This window comes from Engraulis encrasicolus, chromosome 18 (assembly GCF_034702125.1).
Source record: "Engraulis encrasicolus isolate BLACKSEA-1 chromosome 18, IST_EnEncr_1.0, whole genome shotgun sequence".
NCBI classification, from domain to species: Eukaryota; Metazoa; Chordata; class Actinopteri; order Clupeiformes; family Engraulidae; genus Engraulis; species Engraulis encrasicolus.
This window is the reverse complement of record NC_085874.1, coordinates 587,985-608,416: the sequence shown is the minus strand read 5'-3', so window position 1 is coordinate 608,416 and position 20,432 is coordinate 587,985. Positions and strand designations below refer to the sequence as shown.

Sequence of the window (20,432 nt, the reverse complement as noted above, 5' to 3'; positions counted from 1 at the left end):
TTCCCTACCTCAGAGTGAGATGGTCTGTAGGCTACATTTTGCACCCATTATCGAAAACATCACCATAGTCGTATGTTTTTCCAGTAATTATGATAGGTTGGTAGGGATATACTAACTGCTTAAATAATCTTGAATCACCCACATAAAGGCTGATAACATTTGGCCCCCAGGTGATGCTGACGATATGTGTGGCCTATGCAAACTAACCAAGAACTACAAGTACAACTGCAGGAAATGGGCCATCATGCCAGCGATAACGCACGTGCGGTCATCCAATCAGAGAGTCTGACCATTACGTAATGTTAGCAAATGGCCAATCGAAATTAAGGGAACGTCACACAAGAGTAAGCGAAATAAAACAGGAAGATACATTTTTCGCTATTGTTTTATTTCCTGTATCGAATGTTCGTTTGTGACAATCTAGACATCTAAGGTTTGACAGGTGTGTTGGCTTATTTGAAACTGCTGTGCACATATGACGTAATATATTTTAGTTTTGAAGCATTTTGTACAGTTTTCTTGTAGTGTGACGTGTGAGAAACCTGTCTCGAGGCTTGTTTACATTCTCCAGCCTTGATGTTAGCCTGCTAGTTAAAACATTCCGTTCCTGGCACTTTGCGTGTGTTCATAAAACTGTGATAAAACTGTTACGTATGTTAATAACGATACGACTGATGTAAATTGTGATCCCCGCTCCCAGGAACTGTGTATTGTAGGTTACTATAATGTCATGTTAACGTAATACAACAAGTTCACTAGCTACCAGGCTAATGACTTTCGGACTTCTCCCGTAGTGAAATAGATTCACACCTACTTCATCTGCCTTGAAATGGGTCGCCTTTGTGGCAGTTCTGTTTGATTTCGCAGAAACTCAAAGGGCAGTGTGACGAATTTTAAGTCAGATAAGTTATTCACGTTTCCCCACGTCAACACTTCAAATTTTCATATACATTTTCTTCTTTCTTCGCTACCAGCCTGGTTTAACAGCATCCCGTCGAGATGACGCACTGGTTTCATCGAAATCCCCTTAAAGCCACGGCAAATGTCTCTTTTAATTTGTATGGCATCGCTGCAAGTCCCGCAGCAAACAAAATATGCAAGTAAGTATCCCTCGTCCCATTTACAAACCCATCCCATCTGTATCCTCACCACAACACAGTGCCCTGGGTGTAATTGACTATGATAGTCTATTATAGGCCTATATAAAAAGGAACTCCAAAAGAAAGTTTAGTGATGAACTTAAATTAAATCAAGTGGTTAAGTTAGTTAAGTTAAGTTTTCTCTTGTTAAGTTAAGTTTTCTTAAGTTTTCTTGCGAAAGTGTGTGAGTGTATACTGTGTGTAGCCTACTCTAGCCTAAGCTGCCTGGGTCAATTAAAGCTACTTGACTTGAAGAGTTGCACCTGCTCAGTTATAGTCTGTCCTCATGTCGTGTTTTTTTTTTAAAAACAATCTGTAATACATCTTACACTTGTCTAGTTTGTCATGATGAATTACAAAGTGCATGTTATGAACTGGACATTTGGCAGAATTGGCCGCAAAGTCAATGAGTGTAACTTAATCTCAGTAGCATAATAGAGAAGTGAATACTTTATGGATCCAACGGAGATTGACTCTTTGGCTGCCAGCTATTTTCTCTAATCAAAGAGCCGGATACCAATACTTTTTTAGCATTTTGAGAGTTTTTTTTTCAAGACCTGCAGACAAAGCTCTGGATGCCACCACCTACAACATCAGTTCTTGTATGTGTAGAAACCTGACATTTTTACACAAAGTTGTAGAGATGATGCAATTAATTGTATGATGGCTATAATAATTGTATAGCTGTATAATACCTCCATATTGTCTTGATTGTGTTTCTATCAGTGACCTGAGAACAAGCAGGGCAAGACTGCTGGAGATGTTCACAGATGTCACATGCACTCCAGAGATAATGAAGAACGCCACCGACTCTTACTTTTCTGTCTTGCAAGGTGCCCTTTTATTTCCGTTAGAGTGTGTGTGTGTGTGTGTGTGTGTGTGTGTGTGTGTGTGTGTGTGTGTGTGTGTGTGTGTGTGTGTGTGTGTGTGTGTGTGTGTGTGGTGTGCATGCATATGTGCACTGCTACACAATAGCTATCTATCTATAATCAAAACGTTGCTCCAAATAAATTAAGTCTTTTGCAAGCAGTGTGCAGATCCTTTCCCGCTCCTACTGCTACACAATAGCACCACCTCACCATCTTGTTTGTAGGCTGGCTTTGCTAAGAGCTCTTGTCTAGTCTTGTCTTGTGTTGTCTGTGCTAATGCCTTGTTTTTGTGCTTTGATGCTGATCAATGGCTGGCAATGACGCAGGGTTCATTGCTTCTCTGGATGGCACCACCCAAGAGAACAAACTGCGCTTCATTCAGAACTTCAAGTGGACTGATACTTTACAAGGCAACGCTGCAAGGTAAAAAAAATAAAAAAATGCCATTATCAACGAAAGGGCGTCATCAGTTTTTGGAATCCTGTCCAGACAGCATATAATATATACTAACCACACAGAACTACTTTATTCATAAATAATTAAGTAACACCCCCCCCCCCCAAATTCCCTAATAAAAACAGCCTCATAACATCAGCATTTTAGCATCCAAATCATATAACACAATGCTACTCCTATTAACCATTGCAAATATTTTTGCGTTTAACATCCTGTGCACAATGTGTAATAATACGCTTGTAACCATCAATATTTCGTTTAATGTGTTTAGTTTAGTGTAATGTGTAAGAGAGGCTTTGTCAGTTCCAGGTTTAGATATAAACTCCAGATGCTGTGTTCAGCCTTTTGGCGTGTCCCAACCCTGGGAGCCAGGCTGGTATAACGATATTTCCCAAATATGTTACTGCCTATTCTCATAGATGTCATAGCCTTGTCACTATTGATGACTGCAATGTGCCAGCTTAAGATGGTGGTGATCTGACTTCAGCCCATAGAGGTAAAATATTAGACTAGAGGTGACACTGCAATTAGTGACAGCGCTGGAGAACAGCAAGTGCAAGCCTCCTAAACAACAAGCCTCCATCTTCTGTAGGTAGGTAAGGTAGACCTGTGCTCATCAGTCAATGCAAATCAAAGGAGAGCACATTTCAACTATTTCCCTTTTATAGTGTATCGGTGGAAAAAAATACATTATTAAGCCATTTCTTGACAGAGGTGAGCCCCCTTCTCCATTCATTAACATTGCTCAGATCTACCTACAAAAAAATGGCTGCCAGGATTTCCAGGGGGCAGGGTCACCTCTAGTCTAATGTTCTACCTCTATGCTAGAGCTTCATTCATTCAATACAAGGGAATGGTCAAAACGTGGTATCTGGTGTTCATGTCAAGTCAAATGTACTTCATTGTCTAAAATCTATGTAATAGGGTTAGCACAGAAGTCTGAAATAGCATTTGGCCAGTCGCCAGTGTGCAGTTAAACTAAACATACTGAATAAATAAGACATTGACAATAATCACACACACACACACACACACACACACACACACACACACACACACACACACACACACACACACACACACACACACACACTCACACACACAATGTGCAGTAAAAATGTCAATGATTCCCAGTTATAACTGATGCCATTTCCATGTTATGCAGTGCCCAGCAGGATGCAGTGTTTGAACTGGTCTCCATGGGCTTCAACGTTGCTCTCTGGCACACCAAGTACGCGTCCAGACTGGCGGGCAAAGAGAAGTAAGTGATGACTGTTCCTAGCAAAGACACTCCAGTAACACCAGTTACACAACAGTCATGTACAAAAGTATTGTTTTAATTGTGGTGTGTGACATTTTGTGTTTGGCAGTGTCACTGAGGATGAAGCGAAAGTGGTTCACAAGAGTCTAAAGATAGCTGCTGGAATTTTCAAGCATCTAAAGGTATTTTGGTAGCACAGACTAATTCACAAGCATGTTTAGCAAAAACACTAAACAATACAGTGGATTGTTTTGTATGTCTATTAATGCAAATCTAAGAGATGGCAATTGAAATGGATTGAACTTCCACAAACCATTTTCCTGCTAAACTCACTTGCAGACAGCTGAGATATGCCATGTAAGGCTCTTTGTATACAGCTGAATTTCATAGTCTAGGAACTAATTAATCCATAGGATGCCCACATCCCTCGGCTCATCACCCCAGCAGAGAAAGGGCGGGACCTGGAACCCAGAGTGATTGACGCCTACATTGTCCAGTGCCAGGCCGAGGCCCAGGAAGGTACTGCTGCATCTCACTATTAGTAATAGCAAACCTTTTTTATCCCAAGGGTTGACGTTAAGCATACTGTCCATAATGCATACTTATTCCTTGCAGGATTATTTGTTAGCAATTATTAAAGGTGCACCGTGTAATATTTTTAGTTGATTATTTCCAGACTTCATGCTGCCCATTCAGAAATGTTACCTTTTCCACGAATACTTACCACCACCATCAAATTCTAAGTACTCATTATGAATGGAAAAATTGAACTTTTCATGCATGAAAAATGGTATTGTACTTTGGTCATACTAGTAAATATGAGTTAATTACTTAGTAAATATTCATGAAAAGATCACATTTTTCAATGATCACAGTTTCAATGAGTAGCATACCTACTCTGGCCACAATCTTACACAGTGCACATTTAAGAGTAATTGAAGTTATTTGTTTAGGCTCTTGCTTTGTCTTGAATTTATTGATTGGGTATACTAAAATAATGTTCTGGTAAATGGTTGTGTTATTTCCAGTTGTTACATGACTCTATTTTTTTTCGTTCCCTTTGCAGTAACTATTGCCAGAGCCATTGAACTCAAACACAATGCCAATCTCATCGCTGCACTGGCCTTTGAGACGGCTAACTTCTACCAGAAGGCTGGTGAGGCTTACATTTGGCTTTACTTTTGTCAATGCAGGTTATGTTTCCAGGAGGGTTTAGTTTCTGATGGTTGGTTAGTTAGAAAGTGATTGTCTCCTGATTGTTCCAAAAAAGAAAGAAAGAAAAGGTATTCATGATTATTTTTGTTGTTGTTTTATTTTGGTATATAGGGCTATATATTTGGGATATATTTGCTTTATATCCTATTTGGGATATATAGGATTTGTATTGACTTAATTCATTGATATTGTCTTTACTTGTATTGATTTTATCCAGAAGAGGAACAAGTAACAGGAGAAGGGTTGATAATCACATTGTTATACCATTTGTAGTATACCTGTATGTGTTAATACTTTGAGCTTGTTTGCCGTCGTCATAGGACTAAAGTATTTTTTTACAAGAACCAACATGTAGTTTAAAATGCTATTCAAATTGCGTTGGTGGTTTAGTTATGATATTATTAACATGTCATTTCAATGTTACTGTTCGCTAGACCACACGCTGAACACTCTGGACCCAGACTACAGCAGCAAATGGAGGAAATATCTTCAGCTCAAACAGCTCTTCTACATGGCCTATGTGAGTGTTTGATTATTATGTCATTGATGTACAGCAGTGATTCTCAAAGTGTGGTCCGGGGACCACTGGTGGTCCGCAACAGAGCTCAGGTGGTCCGCAAGAGGAATTCTACTTTTCCAAGACAAGCTACCTGTAGCAGTAGGCTATATTTGTAAAGTAATTACAAACCTAAATGAGCTGTCAAATTAGCACCCGTCAACTGTCAATTCAGTTGACAGGTGGTCCACGAGCATTTTGGAGGGGACCGAGTGGTCCTCAGTAGGGCTTGACACTGGCACCAGCCAACCGGCCAAATGCTGGTAAAACTTGGCTGTGGCTAGTAATGCTTTCATTGTCACTAGCCAATTTGGCTGGCAGCTTATTCCTTGGTGTGACATACGCATCATAGTCTATATTCTATTGTTCGCCCCGTCTGTATCAATTGTTTGCATTTAAATTCCTAAAAAATATTTGCTTGATATACCTCCATGTAGAAAGCTTATACACTCATCTTGCTTTAGCGCCTCATCTTCTGAGGTTAGACGTACACTATGATGATATTTTTTTTTCTAACGATATAAAATTGGTGGCTAGTGGCAAACCTGAATGGCTAGTCACTCCTAGCCACAGAGGCCGGTGGATAAAAAAGTTAATGTCAAGCCCTGGTCCTCGGTCTGAAAAGGTTTGAGAAACACTGATGTACAGTGATGGGCAAAATGGATTCATTAGTTACAATCAGGGCTATACATTAACCGTTTTCATCACTAGCCATATAATGGATGTTAAATCTTACTAACCACACATGTACATGTGGAGAAGGTTAAGAGTTATGAATTCCTAGGAGTCAACATCAAGGAAGATCTAAGCTGGTCTCATCATATCAATTGCATCACTAAGATGGCTAGACAACGACTGTTTTTTCTGAGGCGGCTACACAGATATGGAATGGAGAGTAGGATACTGGCCAACTTCTATTGCTGTGCAATAGAAAGTATCTTAACTGGTAATTTCACAGCCTGTTATGGTAATACCACTGCCCAAGATAGAAGAGCCCTCCAGCGAGTCATCAAATCTGCTCAACGGGTAAGCAAAACTGAACTACCCAACATCCAGTATCTTTACAATCAACGGTGTCTAATGAAGGGCAAACGCATGATGGCAAATCAGCACCACCTAAGATACACACAATTTACCCTACTACCATCTGCCCGCAGATACAGGGGCATAAGCACCCACACCAGCTGACTAAGGGACAGCTTCTTTCCACAATCCATCAGGCTGTTGAACTCCAACCCACCATAGGAAGAAATCCACTCTTTCACTCATCATATCTCCCCTTTTCTCCAAACTGCCTTTTTTAAATGCAGCTATTAAAACGTTTTAATATATTTTTTTCCTTACTTCTAATTTTGCCTTTTAACCTTTTTTTTTTGGACTCTACGAGAAGGCAAGCTTTTCATTGTGTATATGATTCATATATATACACACTACAATAAAATATCTTATATCTTGTACATTATCAGTCAAAGTGACTAATAAAAGTTCCCTTTTCTACCAGCCAAACAGAATTTTCATCAGCATTTGGGCGGTTGGCAAGTGTTAATTTAGAGCCCTGGTTACAATCCAGTGCCACACATTCCCAATGACTTGGTTTTATCTGTCCAATTCAGCCTAGTGATGGGCTGGTTGAATGATCACCTGGTTGAATTGAATAGGTCATTTGAAATATGTGGCCTTACATTGTAACTAATTAAACAATTCTGCCCATCACTGTTGGTGCGGTGTTGTAATCAACATTATCAGTGTTTCAGTTCAGTAGTATGTTTGTCTATCTGCATGTCAGTTTAAGTAATAATAATAATAATAATAATAATAATTGTATTTGTATAGCACTGTGTCATACAAGGCATGTAACTCAAAGTGCTTAACAAATGGGAGAAAAAAAACATTGTTAGAGATAGATTTAAAAGGAGAGGTATAGAGGAGAGGCAGAAAAAGCAGGAAGGCAGAGGAAGAAGAGATAGACAGAGAATGTAGAGTCATAAGGTCAACGTAGGATAGGACCAGGATTCTTAGATGTGTAAGGTCCATAGTGGCTGGGCCTATCATAAGTCATAGATAGTCACACAGAGATTGGGCGCTCAGGTGCGGCCCCTGGTGGCATCAGGGGTGAGGAAAAACTCCCTTTTGCTTGATTCATAGTTTGTAAGGGGGAAAAAAGCTCAGTGAAGTCTGAGAAAAAAAAAAGACCCCCTATAGTCAGGAAGAAACCTCAGGCAGAGACCAGCGGCCACCTAGGGGAGCCCCCTGCCAGGGCTGGTTGCGAGTAGTAAGGGCGCCTTGGCAGCTGGGACACTATGACGCCTTTGCAGCTAGGAGTTGGCAAGGATGAAGAGGTGGGTCTTCAGCTGCTTCTTGAAGGAGTCGACGGAGGTGGCTGATCGGATCTCGATGGGGAGGGCGTTCCATCTCTTGGGCGCATAGCAGGCAAATGCGGCGTCGCCGATCTTCTTCTGCGGGGGGGTGGGGGTCCTTAGCAGTGGTTAAACCTGTCTGACACTTTTATGCTTTGAATTGTGTTCCCTTTGAACCTTTTCAACATTCTGTTACACCTTCCAGGCATGTAAATGTAAAACGGCCAACACTATTGACCCGTACAGAATCCATGTCATCCCTGGATGCGTGCGCATTGTTGATTCAAACATACCTGAGAGGTTTTAAGAGTATTACGAGAGAGAGACTCCACTCTTCCGGGTGGTACTGCACTACACGAACAGACAGTGCAGAGCAGACCCTAAAGAGAGAAGACCTGCCGTCCTGAAGCTTGTACGTTGATAAAAAATAGAGATCCTAAAAGTACACTTGTTACGATATTTGGAGATGGAAGAGGCTGTTCCAGAAGCATAGGAGATGGTTGTTGTTGCTTTGTTATTAAACTACTGACTGGACTGAAGACGTCATCAGGAATGTCCGTGTCTGTGGTGCCCACTGCATATCTGAAGTTGTCGTGACCATCTGTTTTCTTATTTCGGAATTAACACCTGGGTAGTTTCTGTACAAATGAACACTGCATGGTCGATTCTGCTCCAACGATGCGCACCCAGCCAAAGTACGTCATATCTCTTTGTCTGTAAATAGAGGAGTAACATGGGTCCTTTTGGGTTGATATTCAACCCAAAAGGACCCATGTTACTCCTCTATTTATTGAGTTGCACTGGCTACCGATCGCCGCCCGGATCAAGCACAAGGCATTGACCCTTACCTACAAAACCATCACAGGAACAGCCCCAGCTTATCTGAAGGACCTACTAACGCCTTGTTACTGGAAGGGAACTGCGCTCATCCAGCTCAAGCCGTCTGGCTCTGCCATCCAGTCGCTCTAGGTACTCCCAGTCAAGATTGTTCTCCGTTGTACCCAAGTGGTGGAACGGTCTCCCAGAGGCAGCAAGACTAAGCACATTTCTTGCAGCCTTCAAGAAAAAACTGAAGACCTTCCTCTTTCGAGAGTATCTACTAGACTAATGCTTGAGCTGGCCTAGCCCCAGGGCAGAGTCTTGACATGATGTTTAGTTTAGTGTGTGTGTGTTGTGTGTGTACTCGTTATTTACTCTTTATTTACTCTTTAAAAAAACACAAAAAAACTAACCCCTCTTTGCAACTGCACTTGTTGTTCTGTATATATCCTGTGCACTTTGTATTTGCTTGTGATGTTGGCTTGATTATGTCCTCTTTTGAAAGTCGCTTTGGTTATAAAGCTTCTGTCAAATGCAATGTAATGTAACATGTTTACAAACAGTAAAGGGGTCTATTATGTAGCTCACTACATGTATTTTATTTTTCTAAGATGTAAATACATACTCTTGTGTGTTGTGACAGGCATATTGCTACCATGGGCAAACCCTACTGGCCAGCGACAAATGTGGAGAAGCAATACGGTCCCTACAGGAGGCAGAAAAATGTGAGTGTCTCCCACACACACCGATGAGCTAGTGAGAAAAAAGACTTTGTACACTGTACACGGCATGTTATTTCCTATTAACCCATTGATGCCTGATGTTGCGTTGTGCAACATTGGCCCTGGCGCCTGGCACATGAGATTTGAGACAACTTTATTAAAAATCTCTGTTTGTTTGAGATGAATGAACACATTCTAATGAAAGATGAGGGTCTTACTGTTGAAATGCAACCCAGTGACTATTTTTATGTGCTTCAAAAGCTAATGATATTTAGGTTTTTACAGGCTGAGGGCAGGTTTTCTTAAAAAGTGCTCAGGCATTCAGCACCCGTTTTTGCAGGTCCCTTAGGCGTCAATGGGTTAAACAGAGGGGGTAAAAATGCCACTATGGCAATTAAGTATTTTGAGAGATATTAAGAACTTGGTTGTCTCTCCAGGTAGCAAGTCATGACGCCTGAAATGAAGAGGTCCTGTGACGCTTTTACACTGAAAGACAAAACCAAGAGGTTGTTCTTTACAGGTACCAAACAGGGTTGAAGAAGATTCGTGTCTCACTCAAACTCCGGAAAGGTGGCCTGTTCCTCTAAAATCCTTATGAATTTAACACTAATGTACTGTACGTAGCTCAACCCCAACATTGACTTTTTATCCTATTGGAAAGAAATCATGAAAAAAAACACCACACACACACAGAATATTATGCGCCAACTTCAACATTGGAGGGTCACAATTATAGAATTTTGAAACGCACATACTCGAAAAAGGCACAGACAGATGGAAGACATTGATCAGCGTTTTCATTATTGGGGTGTCTTTGCCCCTCCCACTTCATCTTTGGGGGAGCCAAAAGGTTCATGACCCCCCCCACCCCATTTCGCACCTACAGTGCCCTCCATAATTATTGGCACCCCTGGTTGAGATGTGTTTTTTAGCTTCCAATTATTTTATTTTTTTTCTAAATAATATGGGACCTTAATGGAAAAAAAGAGAAAAATCCAACCTTCAATACAAGTGCATTTATTCAGTGGGGAAAAAATCCCACATAAAGAAATAATTATTTGACATCAAATAATGTGTGTCACAATTATTAGCACCCCTGGTGTTGATATTTTGTACAACCCCCTTTTGCCAACAAAACAGCACCTAATCTTATCCTATAATGTTTCACAAGATGGGAAAAGACAGAAAGAGGGATCTTCAGCCATTCCTCTTTGCAGAATCTCTCTAAATCATCCAGAGACCTGGGTCCTCTCCTCTGTACTCTCCTCTTCAGCTCACCCCACAGGTTCTCAATTGGGGTTGAGGTCAGGGGACTGAGATGGCCATGGGAGGAGCTTGATTTTGTGTCTGGTGAACCATTTCTGTGTAGATTTGGCCATATGTTTAGGGTCATTGTCTTGCTGAAAGACCCAGTGACGACCCAGCTTCAGCTTTCGGGCAGAGGGCAACAGATTTTGATTTAAAATGTCCTGGTATTTCAAAGTATTCATGATGCCATGCACCCTAACAAGGTTCCCAGGGCCTTTGGAAGCGAAACAGCCCCACAGCATCACTGACCCACCCCCATACTTCACAGTGGGTATGAGGTGCTTTTCAGCATGCGCATCTTTCGTGGTACGCCAGACCCACTTAGAGTGTTTGTTGCCAAAGAGCTCAATCTTGGTCTCATCTGACCAAAGCACCAGTTGAAGCCCCAATACCGCTTGGCGAACTCCAGACGCTTGCGTTTATGATTGTGAGTGAGGAAAGGTTTTCTCCGTGCATGCCTCCCAAACAGCTTGTTGGCGTGTAGACAGCGCCTGATGGTTGATTTGGAGACTTTGTGACCCCAGGATGCTACCATTTGGTGTAATTCTGTAACAGTGAGCTTTGGAGATCTTTTGATTTCTCTTACCATCCTCCTCACTGTGCGTGGTGGCAAAATAAACTTGGGTCCTCGTCCAGGCTTGTTTACCACTGTTCCAGTTGTTTTGAACTTCTTAATTATTCCTCTCACAGTGGATATGGGCAGCTGCAGTTGAGTGGCAATCTTCTTGTAGCCTCTGCCTGACCTGTGAAGGTCGACGCACATCTGCCTCACTTGTATGCTGTGTTCCTTTGTCTTTCCCATGTTTAAGAGTGGATAAGAGAAATGGCCTCGGTGTCACGTCATATTTATACCCCAGGGAAACAGGAAGTGATGAATTACTAATTAAATGTTCCTACATACTCTGGTAAACTTTGTAAACTACTGTAGAAATGACAGAAATGCTTCAATTATATTTATTTCCTGGGAATTGTTAAAGGAGAATTCCGGCCAGTTTGGATTAATATCCCATCTTGGGTGGACCGAGGGAAAGGGATGAAAGGCAAAACCGCGAGAAATGTTCATGCCTGCTGCGCAAAGTTGTTCAATTGCGCTGTTTTCGGTTAAAACCTGACCCTTCGGGCACGTAATTGACCTGTTTTAAAGCTCCTAGCGTGCATTAAAACCCTTTTGAACGCTTTGGCCGTGGTGTGTGGGTCCATACAAGTCGATCTAGTGGTTCACATTTCCATTAGGAAGCATAGGTACGATACAACAGGAGTTTTCGAAAGTGGCGCACCTACCTCTTTGAGCTTCCGCCTTCCAACTACGTCCGCAAAATGGTTCGCCAAAGTGATACTTCATAGTAATCCATTTTATTTTTGTCCACCAAAGACGAGCCACAAGAAACATATTCACATGTTTTCATGCCCTGAGTTGTTATTGTCGCGCAGATACACTTCTCTGTCACTGAACGCAGTGTAGTGACGTCACGGTGTCACATGACTCCTGGAAGGAACGCCATTCGCTCTTCCAGTTATTATACATAAGCGAGAAAGAGAGGCGCTGTCGTAATATACTGTTTGATATTTTGAGATGGATCCTCCGTTGGGGGTAGTTCAATTGAAGAGTTTGGTGGCCATGGTTATCTTTTTCGAACCAGAATATTTGTTACAGATAAAGAATTATTCCTTCCAGGAGTCATGTGACACCGTGACGTCACTACACTGCGTTCAGTGACAGAGAAGTGTATCTGCGCGACAATAACAACTCAGGGCATGAAAACATGTGAATATGTTTCTTGTGGCTCGTCTTTGGTGGACAAAAATAAAATGGATTACTATGAAGTATCACTAAGGCGGAAGCTCAAAGAGGTAGGTGCGCCACTTTCGAAAACTCCTGTTGTATCGTACCTATGCTTCCTAATGGAAATGTGAACCACTAGATCGACTTGTATGGACCCACACACCACGGCCAAAGCGTTCAAAAGGGTTTTAATGCACGCTAGGAGCTTTAAAACAGGTCAATTACGTGCCCGAAGGGTCAGGTTTTAACCGAAAACAGCGCAATTGAACAACTTTGCGCAGCAGGCATGAAAATTTCTCGCGGTTTTGCCTTTCATCCCTTTCCCTCGGTCCACCCAAGATGGGATATTAATCCAAACTGGCCGGAATTCTCCTTTAAGGGTGCCAATAATTGTGGAACAGGTGATTTAATGAAAAATAATTATTTTTTAGTCAGGGATTTTTTTTATTTTCTTACAATTCATTTGAGTTGAAGGCTACATTTTCCTACAATTTTCAGTGTGATAGTATTCTTCTGCAATAAACACTGAATTTATTTTAAGGCTTTTAACACATCTCAACCAGGGGTGCCAATAATTATGGAGGGCACTGTATGTGAACACAACCTGTGTCATGTGATGTACACCTCTGTTGTGTCTCATAGGCTATTCGAGGGCCGAGGGCATGTGTAAAGAGTACCGCCAGACCAAGGGCCCAGGCTCCACGGCCAAGCCCTCCGAGCAGCTCTTCTTCCTCAAGCTGGGAGGCCTCATCAAGAACACCCTGGAGAAGTGCCAGAGGGAGAACGGCTTCATGTGAGTTCCAAACTATGGCTGCATTCAAATTCTGTTCTGCCCTACAAAGGAAAAGTGCAGTAACTACGCAAACACTGAAACTGAGAAAAATGCCTTCAGAACCATGGTATTAGGTTGGATAATGTACGTAGTTAGGGTACGGCAAAATTGGCATATTAGTGTCTGAATAAATGGGACCGTAAGGCTTTGTCACAAGGTAACGGAGGTGTAATGAATACATTTTCAGTCTAAACTCAGTTTTGACCAAATATGTAGTTACTGCACTTTGTAGGGCAGTATAGTATGCACCGTTTCCTTACCTGTAGCTCTAGCTAACACTCTGCGTCCTGACCAGTAGCTTCTATGTAGAAAGCCAGCCACTAGTAAGCACTAAATTATACAATAGTAAGCACATACTACAGCACTGCCATTTACATGACCTTTCAACCGGATTGCTCGCTCCAATTCCCGTCCCAATGACTATACAGTTGTGACTTCTCGTTGACTTCTGGATAGTGAAGTAACCATTGTTTTCCTATTGCAAATATGTCTGGATTCAGACAGTCATCCAAGTACCCCTGGTTGACAGCCTACTAGGGTGTATTACGAAGGAGCATTAGGATCAATAGGAGAAATATATTTTGGCATTAGAAGGTATTGGGGACTTTCTGATCTTTTTTAGGGGCTTTTCCATGCCTTTATTAGATACAGTATGAGATGGCGAGTGGGAGAGGGAGATGGGTGAGGATCGGGAAATGCAGCTCATTTCATGTTTTTATGTGCTTCAGAAGCTGCAATACGTATTTAGGTTTTCATAGGCTGAGGGCACCTTTTCCCAAAAAGGGCTTAAAGGCTTTCAACAGGCGTTTTTTTGCAGGTGCCTTATGCTAAAATTGATTTTTAAAAAACCATAGCGTCAAGATAACACAATAACGCTTGAGATCTTATTTCCACGGTTCATCTTTGCCTTGACTTTTCCTCAGCTATTTCCACAAGGTACCAGCTGAGGCGCCCTCGCTGGAACTGAAGGCCAGCTACGGCCTGGCGGAGCCAGTGGCCTTCGAGCTACCCCCCGTCAGCGACCTGTGCACGCCTGAGATCTACGCCACCTTCGACCTCACCAAGGGAGCCAAGGACGACAAGGTACCTACAGACTAGTAGCCTCCTGCTGCTGTGATTGGACAAGAGCAATAACTGCAGTAGCGGTTAGATCCTACTTTTTACTGTCCTGCTGCAGGATGCTGTGTGTAGGGCAACTAGGGTGACCAGCCGTCCCGCGTAGCGCGTGCGCGTACAGCGTTTCAAGCCCAAATCATACGTCCCGCGAATTGACAGTTTGTCCCGCATAATCAAGTGTGCTCGAAGAGGAAGAAAAAAAGTCTCTCTATCCCTGAAACATAGGCAGTCACACAGGGGTTCCAAGACCCACCTGCATCAAAGCAAGTCAGAGGTGGGATATAACTTCGTTCCATGCTACTTTTTAACACCTTGTCCATAGCAGCAAACTGACCGATTCTTCCTTATGCGTTCTATATTATGAAAGCTAACCACGAGTAGCGGCAGTTCTTAATACCGATGAGACGCGCACATCGCAACGCAAGGGAATTTAGGCTGACTTTTTGTCCAGTTGGGAGAGTCCAACAACACTGTGCCACCTTGGATCAATGTGAAAACAGACACTAGTTTATGACTTTTTCAACAGAATTCATCAGTGAAGCAGGAATTATGTTATCTATGCCTAATTATTATTATTGCTACATGTAAATGCAAGCTGTTTCCCCCTCACATGCCGTGATTCACAATACAGGACTAGATATTGTATTTCAACTACATGGTGCCACCCTGCATTCATTACAAAATCCCCTGGAATTTGTAACAGAATAAACATAATAGCAGGAATTGCAATGCCATCCAAGAATTGCTAGATCCAAATGTTGAAGTGTTTCCCCCAAATGCTGTGATGTTGTAGATTGTTATTATTGTAAAATGTAGCCTACAGGTCCTTAAAGGTGTACAAAGTGGGCTATTATGGGTCCTCATAAGCTACAAATTTGGCACAACTGCACAGATGCACAATGGGTCTTTTCAAGAGATTGAAATTATGTTCACTTATTGTATCACATGGAGGTCTACTGACAATGTAGGTTGTCTAAATGTGTTGCCTATTAGCCTAGGCCTATTGATTGATATATTTATTAGGGATGTGGGGTTTAAGTACTGATTACATTTGATAGGCTACTTAATATTTGCAGCATTTAGAAGGAAAAAACTGCACATTGGTTGCACAATATTATAATGTCCATATGCGCAATGTTTAGGTTAATAGGCCTACCTGTTACCTATCCATGCCTTGTGGCATATAAAGCCCAAGATTTAGGGGGATAGGCCTACATCACTTTGATATATATATATATATATATATATATATATATATATATATATATATATATATATATACAGTTAGGGCCATAAATATTTGGACATTTGCACAATTTTCATCTTTTTGGTGCTGTACACCATCCCAATGGATTTGAAATGAAACAAACGAGATATACATTAACAGCAGACTTTCAGCTTTAATATGGGGGTGTTTGCGTCCAAATCGAGTGAACTGTGAAGGAATTATGACATTTTCTATCAGTGCCACCCCATTTTTAAGGGACCAAAAGTAATTGGACAGTCTAGTATTTATACATCAAACTTTCATTTTTTAATTTTTTGGTTGCAAATACTTTCCAGTCAGCTACAGCCTGTAATTTGCAAACCATAGACATCAATAGACACTTGGCTTTATCTCTGGTGATGCTATGGTGAGCTCTCTATTGCAACAGTCTTCAGTTCCTGCTTATTCTTAGGGTATTTTCCCTTCAGTTTTGCCTCCAGCAAGTGAAATGCTTGCTCAACCGTACTCAGGTGAGGTGATTGACTGGGCCATTGAATAATATTCCACTTTTTGGGGGTAGAAATGGCTTAGTGGCTTTCAGATGAAGCTTTGGGTCATTGTCCATCTGCACTGTGAAGCATTGTCCAATGAGTTCAGAACCATTAGGTTTAATATGACATGATAATATAGCCTGAAAATCTTCAGAATTCATCCTGTGGCTTTTGTCTGTAGTCCTCATCATCAATAAATATAAGGGGAAAATAGTATTGACAGATATGCATGCCCACACCATGACACTACCACCACCATGATTCACTGATTGGGTGGTATGCTTTGAATCATGAGCAGTTCCTTCCCTTCTCTATACTCCTTTCTTCCCATTACCCTTGTACAAGATGATTTTTGTCTCCTCTGTCCATAGGATGTAGCTCAAGACCTATACAGTCTTTTTAAGACGTTGTTTGGCAAAGCCAAATCTGGTATTGCTATTTCTGATGCAATCAATAATTGACATATTTTAGTAAACCCTCTGTATTTCCTACGGTGAAGTGTTCCTCCATGTTCTTGATCTTTTTCTTGATTGTTGCATTGGACATGTATCCACCGTTCACCTGGACACTTTTCTACATCTGTCCAACTGTTTGGAGATGGGTTTTTGTTCACCAGATACAGAATATTGTCTGTCATCCACAGCATTTGTCTTCCATGTCTGCCAGGTAATTTGGTGTTGCTCTGGTATTTATTTTTTTCCAACATTCTGAACTCTTGAATTAGTCATATTCAATGTTTCCCCATCTCTCAAATGGGTTTGTTTTGATTTTTTTCAACCTTATGATGGCTTGCATCACTGATGGTGACAGGTGGACTTTGGATCTCATGGATATTCCGTAAAAATATATGGAAATGCAAATGGAATACTTCAAAAGAACTCTAAGACCTTGTATTTACATCGTGGTGATGGTGCAGTAAGGGAATAACACACATCTGACTGGAGAACAGAAGCCTACTGTCAAATTAATTTTGATCCCTTGAAAAGTGGGCAACACAGACAAAAAACGTTGCTATTTCATTCCTGTTTATGCGATATGGATTTTAACACCCTCACATTAACGCTGAGAGTCTACAGTTAATGCACAGCTCGTTTGTTTTATTTCAAATCCATTGTGGTGGGGTATAGGGTGGAAAAGGATGATGATTGTGTTGCTGTCCAAATATTTCTGGCCCTAACTGTATATGGTGGTATGAAAGGCAAATGTTGGGAGGGGGGTGTGTGTGCGTCCTTTCAATATCGAGTGTCATTTGCCATGTTTTTTTTTTCAAAGAAAATCATTCCTGTGTTTCATCTACTACATGTTGACAGACAGTAACTAACCATGTGCTGTTGTTTGTTTGTCCGTGTTTCGCTGGGCAGGCCAAGGCAAAGCAGCAGGACGAAGAGGTGAAGCCCCTGAAGGAGCCGGACCTGAAGCCCCAGAAGGACACGGGATGCAGCATCTCCTAAATACACACACAGACACACCCACACCCACCCAGCAGACAGTGGAGGTCATCTACCACCCCCCTCTTACACACTACTAGTATAAACCACAGTACAGTACAGCGCTCCACGTACCTGCAGATTAAAAAACTGCACAGTGAAGGAAGCCTCTCTCTCGCTTTTAAGTTTTGACTTTCGACTACAGCAGACAACAGAGTTGAAAAGTTTGTGTTTGCTGGTTTGAGTTGTTCGATTTGAAGATCTGCCCCAGACTCATTAATGGGATATTACAAAAGGAGGAAAGTTTGACGTTTGATGGTTTTATTTTCGGGAAAAGGTTTATGTACAGTATGCTCTTTATATATATTTTTTCCACAGGGAAGAGTCATGGTGGTACACATAAACATCATTTGTCTGTGACGTGCTGATTCTGCATGACTCATGGTGAAGCATTGTTTTTTTGTTTTTTTTTATTTGTAGTGGTTCATAATCAGTACTGTTTGAGGTGTTTTTTTCCTTGGTCTTCGTAGCTTTTAGTCATTTTTTTTATACATTATAGTCAAGCACGTAGTGTGCTTATTATTCCAATTGTGTTATTTTTTGGCAGACTGACCATTACCAGTACATTAACAGACACTGGGAATTACTGCAGAATATTTAAAGTAGTACTCATTGACTGTTCATGTGTACTGTACATTTTCTCTTGTAAAGCAAGAAAGTATGTTAAATGCAGTGACTACGTACTACTAGAAATTTAGTGGAACACCCCCCCTTCTCCTCTCCAACCATGTTCCATGTCTATCTCATTTGTGTACTTCTGATAGTGTTCATTTCTCTATGCTGCAGCCGGAGAACAAGGGCACTCTTGGTGTGTGTATGGTGGTTTTTTTTTGGGAGGGGACATGTTTTGCAGAATCCCAGCTGTTTCTCATCCCTGGGAGAAGCGGTATTGTGAATCTGATATGGCCATAAAGGCCTGTCAGAAAATGCCCCCCCCCACCTCACACACACACACACACCGGCTAGCCAGTGTGCTGAAAGTTGGATGCGAAGGCCAAATATGTCATCGTTTGGCACGCTGACTCCCCAATGCTGCCCCCAGCATGGCAACACACACACTGTGTGTTGATGCTCACTCGAACACACACACACACACACACACACACACACACACACACACACACACACACACACACACACACACACACTCCTCAAATTCATGATTTCATTTTGGCCACGACATGAGATCTGGTCATGATGTGGTTCTGGCCCAAAGGCTCCTCAGGCCCGCGTCGGGTCCGGTCCACTGAATGTCTCCTAATCCCATAACTCAAGTTATTATGAAAAGAGCTTTTTGGATCCATCCTCCACATCCAGCATCTCCAACAGCTCTTTCAGTTTGAAGGAATGATCAGCCGATACAAAAAAACAACTTGCTGCACACACTTTCTTGTTTTGTACATAGCTGTGAGAAGAAGACTCCCCACATTGAGTTTTCTGTTTCCGCCTTTGCTAGAACTTTTGATATTCTGACTGGTTTTAATGTTTTTCTGACCGTTATTGGGCCACTGCCTCTCAACTGTGTCATTAGTTGGCTTCCGATCACTGTGTCTGAACCCTCAGCTCTTATCCCTGTATATAAAAATATAACAAACCAACAAAAAAATACAATAACCATGTGACCATGTTGTAAAATCGCAGTAGTTTTGTGAAGAGTTTTTGCTTCAAAGCTTTTTGCACTTTACCCATTGTCTTACTAAAAGTGGCCTACATAAACTGAAAGACTTCAAGGTGTGTTATAAATAACCTTCTAGAACTGAATTGTTATTAACATCCTGTAGATAGCATTCTATTTTGTCTCCAGTTGTAAGTATTAAAAGAATTACTCCATTGCAATTTTATTTAGTGACTGTGTACCTGGATGAAATCACTCGCATCAATAATGATATGCTCCATTGTATAATGTGTACTTATATATGAACGTTAACCCAAAATCATTGTTATTGTATTTATCTGTTCACATAATGAACATGCACTTCACTGAAAATTAAAACAATCCCTATAGACACATTGGTTCCATTTTATTTTCTTTTTTTCCCAGGACTAAAAGTAAGCAATAGCGTGGTGTTCCATGACAAAATGAGACCCAAAATACGACAAGAAATAGACATTTATAGGAATTTACTCTGATTCAACAAGAATTCCTGATGTGTGAAGCAACTGATAAATCAACATCTTGTAGAAAACTGTAACATACACTGTGCTCTGTATATTTGCTTGTATGCCTGGCCCTCGGCAGTCATACATCGACTGATTGTGTCCTATGTCAAATCAACTGTCTGAACAACCCGAAATACACACTGATATTGTATCAGTATAAGATATTTACGTGTTGAAAGTGCCCCTTATTACTGCATTCTGTACAGCAGAGCCCTGGGAGTAATCCAAGAACCTGGTTAGATTAACCTTGAGGTAGTGGTAAATCATCTAATAGAAGAGATGGAGACCTTGCTTTATTGACTGAAGGATGCCTGCAGACTGTCTATTAGCAGGTTTACCACTTTCTGTCGGTTAACTCAGCCAAGTTCATTACTTAGCCATGTTCTTGTGATACTGCCATGGACCAGAATGAAAGTGAAAATAGTCATAAAATAACACAAAGCCAACACCAACTTCCTCATGCTTTAACAAGATTGATAACAGAAGCACAACCGTGTTATCAGACTGCTGAGCTGAGGCAGGACCTGGGTGTCCTGTTTGGCCGCTGTCAGTTCCTGGAGTGTAAGAGCAGTGACGTGACAAAATGTTTACCCT

General features: G+C 41.4%; 1 protein-coding gene across 2 annotated transcripts; it reads left to right on the top strand.

Annotated features, from left to right (window-relative positions):
• The first annotated feature begins 345 nt into the window (after positions 1-345).
• On the top strand, positions 346-19,954 carry brox (BRO1 domain and CAAX motif containing). 2 transcript variants are annotated; one of them, XM_063222700.1, is made up of 13 exons: positions 346-442; positions 975-1,100; positions 1,866-1,972; positions 2,335-2,431; positions 3,630-3,725; positions 3,835-3,907; positions 4,139-4,244; positions 4,792-4,881; positions 5,375-5,460; positions 9,316-9,397; positions 13,128-13,278; positions 14,241-14,400; positions 17,553-19,953. In XM_063222700.1, exons 2-13 carry the CDS (start codon positions 1,000-1,002, stop codon positions 17,640-17,642), a joined length of 1,239 nt encoding a protein of 412 aa, XP_063078770.1. In that variant the 5' UTR covers positions 346-442; positions 975-999; the 3' UTR covers positions 17,643-19,953. The 2 variants fall into 2 exon arrangements, with proteins under 2 accessions (XP_063078770.1, XP_063078771.1); XM_063222701.1 differs by lacking the exon at positions 346-442 and adding an exon at positions 534-712 and having other exon boundaries at positions 17,553-19,954.
• The last annotated feature ends 478 nt before the right edge of the window (positions 19,955-20,432 follow it).